Source organism: Pseudorca crassidens, chromosome 16 (assembly GCF_039906515.1).
Source record: "Pseudorca crassidens isolate mPseCra1 chromosome 16, mPseCra1.hap1, whole genome shotgun sequence".
Classification (NCBI taxonomy): domain Eukaryota; kingdom Metazoa; phylum Chordata; class Mammalia; order Artiodactyla; family Delphinidae; genus Pseudorca; species Pseudorca crassidens.
In genome coordinates, this window is record NC_090311.1 from 78005345 (window position 1) to 78020474 (window position 15130).

The 15130-nt window shown below is 43.2% G+C and overlaps 1 protein-coding gene across 7 annotated transcripts in view; it reads right to left on the reverse strand.

The window, feature by feature from the left end:
- The window catches only part of LGALS8 (galectin 8), a 31478-nt gene extending 16592 nt beyond the window's left edge, over positions 1-14886 (reverse strand). For 2 of the 7 annotated variants that reach the window (XM_067711012.1, XM_067711006.1), the window contains exons 1-2: positions 11240-11381; positions 4061-4223 (exon numbers count right to left, since the gene is read on the reverse strand). In XM_067711012.1, the coding sequence (XP_067567113.1) occupies positions 4061-4114 (54 nt within the window). In that variant the 5' untranslated portion in view covers positions 4115-4223; positions 11240-11381. Of the gene's footprint in view, positions 1-4060; positions 4224-11239; positions 11387-13915; positions 14181-14269 lie in introns of those variants that run through there. The other 5 variants (XM_067711007.1, XM_067711008.1, XM_067711009.1 and 2 more) reach the window with 5 other exon arrangements.
- Between the last annotated feature and the right edge of the window lie 244 nt (positions 14887-15130).

Below are 15130 nucleotides of genomic sequence, written 5' to 3' on the forward strand. Positions count from 1 at the left end.
TTAGAGAAAGAAGAAAAAAAAACTCCCAAAGTTAGCAGAAGGAAAGAAATCATAAAGATCAGATCAGAAATAAATGAAAAAGAAATGAAGGAAACGATAGCAAAGATCAATAAAACTAAAAGCTGGTTCTTTGAGAAGATAAACAAAATTGATAAACCATTAGCCAGACTCATCAAGAAAAAAAGGGAGAAGACTCAAATCAATAGAATTAGAAATGAAAAAGAAGTAACAACTGACACTGCAGAAATGAAAAGGATCATGAGAGATTACTACAAGCAACTGTATGCCAATAAAATGGACAGTAGGATAAAACCAGGAAGAAATGGACAAATTCTTAGAAATGCACAACCTGCCGAGCCTGAACCAGGAAGAAATAGAAAATATGAACAGACCAATCACAAGCACTGAAATTGAAACTGTGATTAAAAATCTGCCAACAAACATGGGCTTCCCTGGTGGTGCAGTGGTTGAGAGTCAGCCTGCCGATGCAGGGAACACGGGTTCGTGCCCCGGTCCGGGAAGATCCCACGTGCCGCAGAGCGGCTGGGCCCGTAAGCCATGGCCACTGAGCCTGCGCGTCTGGAGCCTGTGCTCCGCAACAGGAGAGGCCACAACAGTGAGAGGCCCGCATACCGCAAAAAAAAAAAAAAAAAATCTTCCAACAAACAAAAGCCCAGGACCAGATGGCTTCACAGGCGAATTCTATCAACCATTTAGAGAAGAGCTAACACCTATCCTTCTCAAACTCTTCCAAAATATAGCAGAGGGAGGAACACTCCCAAACTCATTCTACAAGGCCACCATCACCCTGATACCAAACCAGACAAAGATGTCACAAAGAAAGAAAACTGCAGGCCAGTATCACTGATGAACATAGATGCAAAAATCCTCAACAAAATACTAGCAAACAGAATCCAACAGTACATTAAAAGTATCACACACCATGATCAAGTGGGGTTTATTCCAGGAATGCAAGGATTCTTCAATATACGCAAATCAATCAATGTGATACACCATATTAACAAACTGGAGGAGAAAAACCATATGATCATCTCCATCGATGCAGAGAAAGCTTTCAACAAAATTCAACACCCATTTATGATAAAAACCCTGCAGAAAGTAGGCACAGAGGGAACTTTCCTCAACATAATAAAGGCCATATATGACAAACCCACAGCCAACATCATCCTCAATGGTGAAAAACTGAAACCATTTCCACTAAGATCAGGAACAAGACAAGGTCGCCCACTCGCACCACTATTATTCAACATAGTTTTGGAAGTTTTAGCCACAGCAATCAGAGAAGAAAAAGAAATAAAAGGAATGCAAATTGGAAAAGAAAAAGTAAAGCTGTCACTGTTTGCAGATGACATGATACTATACATAAAGAATCCTAAAGATGCTACCAGAAAACTACTAGAGCTAATCAATGAATTCAGTAAAGTAGCAGGATTCAAAATTAATGCACATAAATCTCTGGCATTCCTATACATGAATGATGAAAACTCTGAAAGTGAAATTAAGAAAACACTCCCATTTACTACTGCAACAAAAAGAATAAAATATCTAGGAATAAACCTACCTAGGGAGACAAAAGACCTGTATGCAGAAAATTATAAGACACTGATGAAAGAAATTAAAGGTGATACAAATAGATGCAGAGATATACCATGTTCTTGGATTGGAAGAATCAACATTGTGAAAATGACTATACTACCCAAAGCAATCTACAGATTTAATGCAATCCCTATCAAACTACCACTGGCATTTTTCACAGAACTGGAACAAAAAATTTCACCATTTGTATGGAAACACAAAAGACCCTGAATAGCCAAAGCAATCTGGAGAACAAAAAATGGAGCTGGAGGAATCAGGCTCCCTGACTTCAGACTATACTACAAAGCTACAGTAATCAAGACGGTATGGTACTGGCACAAAAACAGAAATATAGATCAATGGAACAGAACAGAAAGCCCAGAGATAAACCCACGCACATATGGTCACCTTATCTTTGATAAAGGAGGCAAGAATATACGGTGGAGAAAAGACAGCCTCTTCAATAAGTGATGCTGGGAAAACCGGACAGGTACATGTAAAAGTATGAGATTAGAACACTCTGTAACACCATACACAAAAATAAACTCAAAATGGATTAAAGACCTAAATGTAAGGCCAGACACTATCAAACTCTTAGAGGAAAACATAGGCAGAACACTCTATGATATAAATCACAGCAAGATCCTTTTTGACCCACCTCCTAGAGAAATGGAAATAAAAACAAAAATAAACAAATGGGACCTAATGAAACTTAAAAGCTTTTGCACAGCAAAGGAAACCATAAACAAGACCAAAAGAGCCATCAGAATGGGAGAAAATATTTGCAAATGAAGCAACTGACAAAGGATTAATCTTCAAAATTTACAAGCAGCTCATGCAGCTCAATATCAAAAAAACAAACAACCCAATCCAAAAATGGGCAGAAGACCTAAACAGACATTTCTCCAAAGAAGATATACAGATTGCCAACAAACACATGAAAGAATGCTCAACATCATTAATCATTAGAGAAATGCAAATCAAAACTACAATGAGATATCATCTCACACTGGTCAGAATGGCCATCATCAAAAAATCTAGAAAAAATAAATGCTGGAGAGGGTGTGCAGAAAAGGGAACACTCTTGCACTGTTGGTGGGAATGTAAATTGATACAGCCACTATGGAGAACAGTATGGAGGTTCCTTAAAAAACTAAAAACAGAACTACCATACGACCCAGCAATCCCACTACTGGGCCTGAGAAAACCATAATTCAAAAAGTCATGTACCAAAATGTTCACTGCAGCTCTATTTACAATCGCCAGGACATGGAAGCAACCTAAGTGTCCATCAAGAGATGAATGGATAAAGAAGATGTGGCACATATATACAATGGAATATTACTCAGCCATAAAAGGAAACGAAATTGAGTTATTTGTAGTGAGGTGGATGGACCTAGAGTCTGTCATACAGAGTGAAGTAAGTCAGAAAGAGAAAAACAAATACCATATGGTAACACATATATATGGAATCTAAGAAAAAAAAAAAAGGTCATGAAGAACCTAGGGGCAAGACGGGAATAAAGACACAGACCTACTAGAGCATGGACTTGAGGATATGGGGAGGGGGAAGGGTAAGCTGTGACAAAGTGAGAGAGTGTCATGGACATATATACACTACAAAACGTAAAATAAATAGCTAGTGGGAGGCAGCCGCATAGCATACGGAGATCAGCTCGGTGCTTTGTGACCACCTAGAGGGGTGGGATAGGGAGGGTGGGAGGGAGGGAGACGCAAGAAGGAAGAGATATGGGAACATATGTATAGCTGATTCACTTTGTTAAAAAGCAGAAACTAACACCATTGTAAGGCAATTATACTCCATAAAGATGTTAAAAAAAAAGAGATAAGCCAAAAATATTACAGCACTTTTCTTGAGGGATGACATTTTAATTTTCTTCTTCATATAGTTGTATATTTTCCAGATTTATATAATAAGTACTTATAATGTTTATAACCACAGATTTTTTTTATTATATATTTAACTTTAGGGTGAGAGTTTTTCTTTTTAATTTAAGTATAGCTGATTTACAATGCTGTCCCCATGTCTGCTGTACAGCAAAGTGCAAAGAGCTTTTTGAGACCAACCATCTATTCCCATCACTGCTAATAGGTTGTTACAACTGTTAATGAGTTGTTCCAGTCTGAGAAACAACTGCGCTGCAAACTTGGGCCATTTGCTGTTTCAGTTGTCCATATTAACGCTGTCTACTTAGGAAAGTATCCTAACTTATGTCAACAATACTCAACTTTTTGGACCAGGTGAAGGAAACAAACGCCCGACAGCCCGCTCACTTACTCCCAAACATTGCTCCTGAGGAAAGGCAGAAGGTGGTTTTCTAGGCAACTCCAAGCTTTGAGGCTTTGTTGTTTCAAAAATAATTGATGTAAAACAATAAAGTACAGATCTGAACACACTAGAGACAATACCATAAGCTTAAGCCCTAGTTAGGTTTGGTGTTACCTGCCCAAACATCCTAGCTGATTCATATTGCTTTGCCTTTTTTATGGCATTCATTAAATGTCTGCTCTACACCAGGGTCATGTTAAGGTAGCCTGCAGCTGGAAAGAAGTATGAGTCCCGTCCATCCGGGAGGAGCTGATACAGTTGGGAAGAAGTCAGATACCTATGGAAAGATTAGAGAGGAAATGTGACACTGTTTAGCGGTTCAAATTGGAATCTCCTTCCACAGGTGGAAAATCCTCTACCTTATAAACATGAGACCTCATCTGAACTGTGGCGAGAGCATACGATGAAAATCTGTCCATCAGTACCCCCAGCTCAGACTCTGAGTTAGGACTCGTGACAAGCAGCAGCCAGAATCATGCAGTATTCACTCTGGCCAGGGGGCAGCAGCTACATCTAGGGTCAGAGGCAGCAGTGGCACCGGTGGTGTCGCCAGTGCAAGAAGTACCACGTTTGTTCAGTGGTGGCGACAGACGTCTCTTAGAACAGCCCTGCAGCCTGATTTTGGCTGTTGTCTGTGATGCTGTAGTTGACAAGCCTGGTTCTTCAGTCCTGCCTGCTGATAGATATCACTTAATAAATTTCTTTTCTGCTTAAATTAGGGGTTGGCTTCCATGTTTACAACCACAAACCCTGACCAATTCAACATCCACAGAAATGGGGCAGTAAGTGTCGAATAAATGCTTCAGAAAAATGTATAAAAAATAATAACTGAGGTGGCCAAAGTTTATAACGAGGTATGATTTGAGCTGGGAAGAATATGGTTAGGCAGAGAGGAGAAGGAAGCCAGTTCAGGTAGAAATGTCCGTTTACAAAAGCAGAGAGGCAGGAAAAGACAAAACGTATCTGGGAGCCAGTAAATAGTAAGGGAGCAATTAAAGACAGACAGAGTTAGGGTCAGATTTTGGAAGGACATAAGGAAAGCGGGGGTTGGGAACAACAATCCAGTGGGGGTAAAATTCACTGGAGGGCAGGGGATTATTTGTGAGACTGACTCCTTCCGGGAAGCCTAGCACAAGGAGATAAGGACATAATCCAGGCTGATGGCGGCAGACACTGAGGGGGAAGGGGAGGCAGGAGATAAACACGAGCTATTTCAAAGGAAGCTGTCTATCCCGGGCCACCACCTACAATGGTAACACTGGGGAAGAAAGATTTCAGAGGGAAGTTGCTGAGTTTGGCTTGGAATACTTTTAGTGTAAAGGGTTGGCAGGACATCTAAGAGGGAACATACTGAAAGGAGCGGAACACTCAGGACCAACATTAAGTGAATGGCCAAGACTCAGAAGTCAGAGTAGAGATGATTACTAAGTACAATGAGAGCTACTAGATAAACTGAGAGAGAGGAAAAGTCAGGAGCAAAGCCTCAAAGGCTGTCAGATTAGGGGGTGTGCAGAAAGAGTTAACACAGCACACCTGGCTGCTATCTTTGAAAGGCCTCCATCCAAGGCTGGCCCACAGCTGCTGTCTAGGAACTTGGATTTGGAGAGAGCACCCACCACCCTAGGTGAGAAGGGTGGGTTACCCACCTAAACTGTTTGTGCAAACACTATGGTTTATGCTAAAAACCTGCTTTCCTGTTTAGAGTCTGGAGTTTGGGTATGTGCTAGGCAGACGCTATCTACGCATCAAGCCCTCAATAAAAACCCTGGGCAGTGAGTCCCTAATGAGCTTCCCTGGTAAAGAACATTTCACACGTGCTGTCACAACTAGTTGCTGGGAGATTAAGCCCATCGTGTGTGACTCCACTGGCCGAATACCCTTGAAATCCTGCGCTGTTTCCCCCTGCACTTCGCCCCATGTGCCTTTTCCCTTTGTGATTTTGCTTTACGTCCTTTCACTGGGATATATCACAGCCATGGGTATGACTCTATGCTGGTGAATCATCAAAACTGAGGGTGTGTGGGAGACCTCGATGCAGGGGGTGAGAAGAGAAAGAAGAGAGAAGGATCTATCAGAGAGGGCAGGTGTATCAAGGAAGTTGATTTCAAAAACGGGAGGACTGTCAATGTCTTTAACATGGAAAAATAAGGAAGATCCCCCCGGCTGCCCCCCAAATGATACTAAAATGGATATCATACCCTCTGATCCAGTGATTCCACTTCTACAGATTTATCCTGTAAAATACTAGCACATGTGCAGAAAGATGCATCTACAAGGATGTACAGCACAGCACTGGATACAATCATGAAAGGAAATAGCTCTTTAACAGGGGACTGGTTAAATAAGTTACAGTACCTCCATACAGTGGACAAATTATGCAGCCATTAAAAATAAGTGAGTAAACTCTAAACATGCTGGTATCTGCAAAATGTGTTAAATGAAAAAAGCAAGGTATAGCAGTTTATATGGTATGATACATGCATGTAAAGAAACAGGGTATACAAAAGGTGACACACACAACACATGCACACACAACACACATATTCTCAGGAAGGATATACAAAAATCTGGGAGGAAATGATTGCCTTTAGGGAGGGCAACTGAGCACCAGGTAGAAGGAAAATTCATGGGTTTTTTTTTAAATAAATTTATTTATTTTATTATTTATTTATTTATTTAGGCTGTGTTGCGTCTTTTGTTGCTGTGCATGGGCTTTCTCTAGTTGCAGTGAGCTGGGGCTACTCTTAGTTGCAGTGCACGGTCTTCTCATTGCGATGGCTTCTCTTGTTGCAGAGCACGGGCTCTAGGCACATGGGCTTCAGTAGCTGTGGCACACGGGCTCTAGAGCACAGGCTCAGTAGTTGTGGCGTATGGGCTTAGCTGCTCCGCAGCATGTGGGATCTTCCCAGACCAGGGCTTGAACCCGTGTCCCCTGCATTGGCAGGCGGATTCTTAACCACTGCGCCACCAGGGAAGCCCAAAATTCATGTTTTAATGAAACCCTTAAATACTGCTTGAATTTTTAAAAATGATTTACACATATTTTCTTTATACTTTTAAAATAATAATAAAAAAGGAAAAGCCACTGAGTTTGATGACATCAATGAATTTAAAATTTTAAAGACAGATTATCTTCAAACTGTTAGGGGCCTGACAGCGTGGAAGGACACTGAGCGAAATGGAAAACCACAAAACGGAAGCTGGTTTGGGAAGGACGATGGGAGTTTCATTTTGAACTCACAGTCTTCAAGGGCTGGCAGGGCATCTAAGAGGGCTGGAGATTCACCCTGGGTGAGAGGGCAGAACTGTACGCAGACTGTATGCAAACTGTATTCATATTCTGGTCAGTAAAGACATCAGAGAAATAAAGACAGACACTGAAGACAAGATTGATAAAGAAATTAAGAGAGTAAAAAATCAGAGGGCAGGGAGGGATAAATTAGGCGCTTGGGATTAATAGATACACACTATTATATATAAAATAGATAATCAACAAGGACCTACTGTAGAGCACAGGGAACTCTACTCAATATTCTGTAATAACCTATGTGGGAAAAGAATCTGAAAAAGAATAGATATGTGTATATGTAAAACTCATTCACTGTGCTGTATACCTAAAACTAAAAGAACATTGTAAATCAACCGTACTCCAATATAAAATTAGAATTAAAAAAAAGAATTAGGATTCAGAAAAAAAAAATCAGAGGGCAGAGCCATGGTGAGGAAATTAAGGCAGCAGAAATCGACTCTCTCAAGATGGAGGTCAGGGACTTCCCTGGTGGTCCAGTGGTAAAGAATCCGGCTCCTGAGGCAGGGCACGCAGGTTCGATCCCTGGTGGGGGAGCTAAGGTCCCACGTGCCGTGGGGCAACTAAGCCCGAGTGCCACAAACTACAAGGCCCACATGCTCTGGAGCCTGCGCCCCACAACTAGAGAGAGAAAACCCACACAACTCTAGTCACAACTAGAGAGAAGCCCGCGCACCACAACGAAAGATCCCGCGTGCTGCAACTAAGACCCAACACAGCCAAAATTAAAAATAAAAAATAAATAAAATATTAAAAAAACAAAAAAGGTAAGTCAGCAAAAGAAGAACAAGGGAACAAAGACGGGGAAGGACCTTCAGAGGTTAAAAAGAAAAGATTTTATTGTTTTGTTTTGTAAGGTTAAATTGCAAGGTAGAAACGGAAGTACTTAGAATACTAAGGAAAAAAGGATCAGTGTGGAAGTAAGGTTCTGAAGGAAATTGGAACAGATGAGCTTTTCAGGGCCAGGTGGGATTAATGTTAATAAGTGTTTTGTTAATTAGGAGTGACAACCAATCGGTTTAATTTCTAAATAACTTCTCAACTAACACTTAATCACGTTTTAACTCTATAAACAGCAATAATAAAATATTTAAGCAGATATTGAGTTGCCAAACAAGAGATTTCACTGAGAGCATTTCTGGTATGAAGATACCGTCTTCCAAATTATTCACTCAATTTGAGCGGAAAGAAAACTGAGCCGGGCTCCTCTGGTGGTGCAGTGGTTAAGAATCCACCTGCCAATGCAGGGGACACAGGTTCGAGCCCTGGTCCAGGAAGATCCCACATGCCGCGGAGCAACTAACCCTGTGCACCACAACTACTGAGCCTGTGCTCTAGAGCCCATGAGCCACAACTACTGAGCCCATGTGTCACAACTACTGAAGCCCATGCACCTAGAGCCCGTGCTCCTCAACAAGAGAAGCCACCACAATGAGAAGCCCGTGCTCTGCAACGAAGAGTAGCCCTCGCTTGCCACAACTGGAGAAAGCCCACGTGCAGCAACAAAGACCCAACGCAGCCAAAAATAAAATAAAATAAATTAATTTTTTTAAAAAAAGGAAAAGAAAAGTGAGCCGGACTTTTTTAAGTCTTGGAATTCTATCAACTGAACTAGTCAATGAAATATACTAAGTAGGAAAAAATTACACAGGCCAGTTATACAATTTATCTTTTCCAAGAGTTAATATGGACAGAGGGCTTCCCTGGTGGCGCAGTGGTTGAGAGTCTGCCTGCCGATGCAGGGGACATGGGTTCATGCCCCGGTCTGGGAGGATCCCACATGCCGCGGAGCGGCTGGGCCCATGAGCCATGGCCGCTGAGCCTGCGTGTCCGGAGCCTGTGCTCCGCAACAGGAGAGGCCACAACAGTGAGAGGCCCGCGTACCACAAAAAAATATATATATATCTATATGGACAGAATTTGTCTACCACAATTTTTAAAATATATTTTAAGTCATTTTTATTGAATTAATTTTAATAACACTGTTTTACCTGGTTGGCAGCTGCCCCAAACCAAACTAAAACAAAGTCATTGTGAATGCTATTCAACATCCTCAAAGTAATCCAGCTTGTTTTTGGAATATATTGTTACAATAGTTACACTTTTTTAAAAAAATAGTTACACTTTCGACATCACACAAGTAAATAGAGCATACTATGTTATTCAAAAAGATTTTATGCATTTCATTTAAAAAATCATTTTGCAAGAGGCTTCAGCTTTATCATTGACACATTCTGTACTTCATGCTCTCAAAATAAAAAAGTGCCCTAAAGCTAAGTTTTTTACTGATATTAATGAATAGTATGCAGGGTTATACGAATTAAAATTTAACATTTTACGGTATAAGAGGCAATAAATGTGGACCAAAACTTTGGAAACATTAAGAAATAAAAACAGAAAGATGGCAGTTCCCTGTCTTCACAAGGCTTAATAAAGAGTATAGCAGAAACTCAATAAACACTTCCCTGTTGTTGAACTGATCACTAACAAAGTAACCAGAATGCAACGAAATATTTACTTTGGAAAGTTATCACGACCTATCCTCAGAACAGCACAAGGCCACCGGGAGCCCTGAATGCAGCTGCTGCTCGAAAGCAGCACTACTTCTGCAGGCCCCTGTCCTCAGGAAATGAAACGTCAGCTGATTTTTGTTTCAACTCTGTAGTCGAGGGTGCTAACCCCAGAAATTACAGGAATCATCATTACACTCTAATACCAAGACATGCAGGAATTTTAAGCTATAAAATTATTTTCTAAATAACATTCAAATAAGACATCTCTGTGATGAAGGGCAGAACTGAAGGGCATTAACCCGACCATCCAAGCCTCCTGGCTTGCACCAACATTACTTCAGTCCCCCTTGGCAGGCAGCGTTGTTTTTTTTTTTTTAAATCTTCGCAGAAAGTCAGTCTACAACTTTGAGATGTTTTTAACTCTTAAGATGCCCAAAATTATTTTAAATGTCTAGCTGACTTCAAATTCATCAAGTCTTCCTTTTTAAACATACTACGATTGAAGGCTATTTCTTCTAAGCCTCATTCCTGCACAATGACAGTAAACCTTAGGGGGAAAAGAAAGAGCTACAGCTACAAGTAAATAACAAAAAATTGAATCCACTTACACTAATAAGACTGGTTTAAAGCCTTACTTGAAGCCTTACCAAGAATCTCCTATAAAGGGTTTACAAGAAAAAACAAAAAATGGCAGCAACTTTGTCTCAGACCTAAATTCAGGATTCAGCTTCAGACACATGGAAACTAGACATTTCTAAAGATTCTCACACCACATGAAACTGAACAAGTTCATTACTTCCCAGGACGTATACTGAAATTTCCAGCAATTATATTCAGGGGTTCCTGGACCAGCCTGAGGCTGGGACGTGACCATTAGTTTTCCTCATTCTCCATCTCACCACTGGCTTTTGACATTCCCCTGCTCAACTACCAAGCAGGATTTGAAAGGCAGAGGGAAAAGCTGAGAAATTAACTTCTCGTGAACAGGTCTAATTTAAAAAGAAAATTAAAATGTGTAGACAAAGAAATCCACTTTCCCCTGAAAATTATGTCTTAGGATGGTCTGAGCCTTCCCTCCACTGTCCTCCCAAGTTCTCCGTTCATAACACGTCTTATCGTCTTATACAGTTGACCCTTGAACAACACAGGTTTGAACTGTGCAGGTTTGAATCCACTTATACTCAGATTTTTTTCAATAAACACACACCACCTGATGGGCAGTTGGCTGAATCCTCAGATGCAGAACCTTGGGTACCGAGGAGGGCTGACTAGGGAACTTAAACATCTGTGGAGCTCCAAGGGCTGGATCTGGTTTTCAGTCAGGGCCCACTGCAGTCCCACCACATAGCAGGTGCTTTATGTTTACTGAATTTTACTTCTGCCCCTATCCCCCAGCAGTGGATAATTACTATCCAGTTGGACTTGCTCTCAACCCTGGCATAGGCAAAAAGTGGTTTTATAGAAATTACTTACCGGGTTACAGATGACATTCTGTAGACTGTTTAAGGACATCATTCTTTTCCACCTTACTGTTGACTGGGGTCTCTCTTTTGGGTATGGTCTAAGAGTTTAAACAAGTTTCATTTAAAGAATTCCCAGATTGAAACTGAGGCACCTGACCTGTGTAAAATCAAAATAGAGGGAAAGGAAAATAAGCACCATTTTTCTTATAACTATTTTTTTTTTTTTTTTTTTGCGGTACGCGGGCCTCTTACTGTTGTGGCCTCTCCCGTTGCGGAGCACAGGCTCCGGACGCGCAGGCTCAGCGGCCATGGCTCACGGGCCCAGCCGCTCCGCGGCATGCGGGATCTTCCCGGAACCGGAGCACGAACCCGTGTCCCCTGCATCGGCAGGCGGACTCTCAACCACTGCGCCACCAGGGAAGCCCCTTCTTATAACTATTTTTAAGTACATAAATTATTTTACTGATATTTACCAAATAACAGGATGCTATAACAAAGATCTGACTCCAGTTCTTATCTAATGTACTTTACTAAATAATTTTGGATTATGAGTACAGGAAATATTGATTTTAAAACTACATCATTAGAAAACTTCTAATTTGGAAAATTTATTAAAAATACTTATTACTGCGAGTTCCCTGGTGGCCTAGTGGTTTCACTGCTGTGGTCTGTGTTCAATCCCTGGTCGGGGTACAGGGATCCCGCAAGCCAGGCGGCACAGCCAAAAAACACAGAAACAAAAATTTGTTATTAAAATACTATATCAGGGCTTCCCTGGTGGCGCAGTGGTTGAGAGTCCGCCTGCCGATGCAGGGGACACAGGTTCGTGCCCCGGTCCGGGAAAATCCCACATGCCGCAGAGCGGCTGGGCCCGTAAGTCATGGCCACTGAGCCTGTGCGTCCAGAGCTTTCGCTCCGCAACGGGAGAGGCCACAACAGTGATAGGCCCGCGTACCACCAAAAAAAAAAAAAAAAAAAAAATACTATATCAAATAATAGCAAATACTCCTGTACAGCTATCTGAGATATTCATTTAACTTTTCTCATCTGTATAATGAGAATAACAGTATTCACCTCACAGGTTTGTTCTGCAGATTAAATGAATTAATAAAGCAATGGAATAGTACGTGCTTTATAAGTTTTATCTATTGTTATTAGTAGAAGGGATTGCTCTTCCTCCTCCAAATTAAACAAGTCAAAAGGAAAAAAAAATCCAATGCCTCAAATATTAACTTCCATGTGGCTAAAAAAAGATAAAAGCTTTAAAGGTAAAAGTACCCATCAGTACTACATATAACAGCTCCAGGGAAGACTTGAAGACTAAGCAGAACCAAAAGAGAAATGAAACTCAAGCTTCCTACATTTTACTTCCTCCGATTCTGTCATTATACCAAAGGGCAATACGCACTGATCACATGTATTACTTTTTCTCTATTAAGAAAAAACTGCATCTCCAACCCTGGATGTAACATAAACTGAGTGGTTAAGTTACAGCAAGAGGTGTTAGCTGAGCAGATGCAGGTTGTGAAAGAATTCACAGAAGTATTAACAAGGGAAGAAAAGAAAGTTTTTATTCACTTTCCAAGGGAGGAAAGGGGCCAGACACATAGAGTGGCATCGGCCCTGAAGGGTGGCGGTCTGAGTCTTTTAACGGGTTTCAAAGGGCAAAGTGCAGGAAAGAGCGGGTGGGTTCACATCTATTTTGGCCCACAGTTGTATTCTGGCTTGCTGTGTTTCTATAGGATGTGGTTCTTCTGAGAATCTGTAACTTTTTGTCTTCAGTAATTTTTCAGTCCTTGGGTGTCTCAAAGAGACATGATAGTGGCCTTTGACAGGCATTACTCTATTTTGAACAATGTCAGATGGGCTCACAAGAGGGATTTTGCAGGTGTAATTAACATCAGCTGATGTCAAGATAGGGCGATTGTCCTGGATTAACTGGTGGGCCCAATGTAATTACATGAGCGCTTAATAAACAAAGAAGCCTGAGAGATGCAGTAGCAGAAGAAATCAGAGATTTGAAGCTTGAGAAGGATTCAACACATTCTTGGTGGCATTTCGATGGAGTGCGGGTGGGCATACACGGAAACTGCAAGAAGGAAACAAACCTGGAAAACAAACTAAAGTATCCCGGAAGTTGATTCTTCCCCAGAGAATAGAGCCCAAACTGGATAACACCTGAACTTCAGCTTGTGACACCCTAATCAGAGTACTCAGCCTGGTCTGCCTAATTTTATTTTTGGTCCCCCTAATGTCTGATCTAAGATCTATTAAGAAAATAAGTGGGTGTAATCAAAACATCAAGTTTTATGCTCTAAATGTATACAATTTCTATTTGTCACATATACCCCAATAAAGCTGGGAAAACAAAAACCCTGCAACCCTCTTGGTTTATAAATGTAACCCCATCTATTAACTTACACATTAGTCAAAACCTCAAAACTTTTGCTCCATCAAACTCGAGAAGCATCAACAAGAGCAAAAACAAAGGATACAGAGATGCCACAGCCACATTCATAATTTACATCGTTAGTAGAGAGTGACCCAATTTAAGCCACAGGCCCGCGTGAAACCAATCATTCCCAGAAACATCCACAGGCATGGGTCCTGGTGTTATTAACTCTTCGTTCGCTTCCCAAGAAGCCATCACGATGCTGTTGCAATTCTGAGGACAAACGTTTCCTACCGTTTCACACTGCAGTAAATGACTCTGCATCTCAAAAGACGATGTTCAGAGCCCGGGAGGGCCACGGAGGTCTGTCATTAAATTTAAAGAACCCGTCATTTAAAACACCAAGAAAGAAACGTCCCCGGATTCCACTGCGCGAAGGCGGCGCTCGCCCCCGGGCGAGGAGGTCGCACGAGCCAAGACAGCACCGGACGAGGCGGTGGTCGACAGCGGGGCTTCCTCCGGGGACAGCGCCGGTTTGCCCGAGGGCTGCGACTCCCGACCATCCCTCGTTCCCGGGTCGCAGCGCGCAGGGCACTGCCAGCCGCCCAGCCCGACCCTCCGCGGTGAAGACCCGCGCGACAGGGTTACCGGAGCCGGTCCCGCCCGTCTGACTCTGACACGGGGCCAGAAACACCGCATCCCCTCCTCGGCCGACGAGCCCACCGCCGCGACCGCCAGCCGACTCACCCCGGGACTAGCGTCGCGCTCGGCGTAGGAGGCTGTTCTGCGTAGGAGGCTGTTCTGCGGCCGCGGCGCGTTTTCCGGGTTCCCGGCCGGGCGTGCGTGGGCGAGAACGGGAAGCGAGAGGAGTCAGTCCGCCGCCATTTTCTGGTTCGCGCGCCCCTGGCGTCGCCGTCGGCCTTGCGTCTGCGTGCGGGGCGCGCTGGCGGCTCCGCTGGGCTAGTGGCTGGTCCGCTGCTGGCTGCTCCCCCGGCGGGGCGCCCTGCACGGCCTCGGGGACTCGGACCGCCAGTGGCTTGCTGCGAGACGAGCAGAGAGGGAGGGGGCAGAGTGTGTGCTTCCAAAATTCCCGGGTGGATCTGGCCGCCTCTGCCCCGCCGCCGGGGTTGGGGGGCCGGGAAATGGGGAAGAGAGAAGGAGAGACCTTCTGCTCCCTCGGCCCGCGTGTCCCCGGCCTCCAGGGCCGGTGTGGACTTCGCACAGGCCCCGCCTCGATCCGGTGATGGCCGAGAGGGGCCCACGCGGCCAGAGGGGCCGTCTGTGACCTTCCCTGGTCGCCCGGCTCAGCGGGGTCAGTGCCAGCTATTTCTCAAGGTCTGCTTCCTTGTCTGCCATGGGTTAGAGTCCAAATAGTACATACAGTGCAATAAAAGAGAAGCTGACTTGGAGGCATCCCGGTGTTTTGTTTGCCACACCTTTGGGTGTAAATAAAATGCGGGGGGAAATGGGTTCAGTATCGCTGGACTGAGTCCAGCCCGGAGCCCCTAT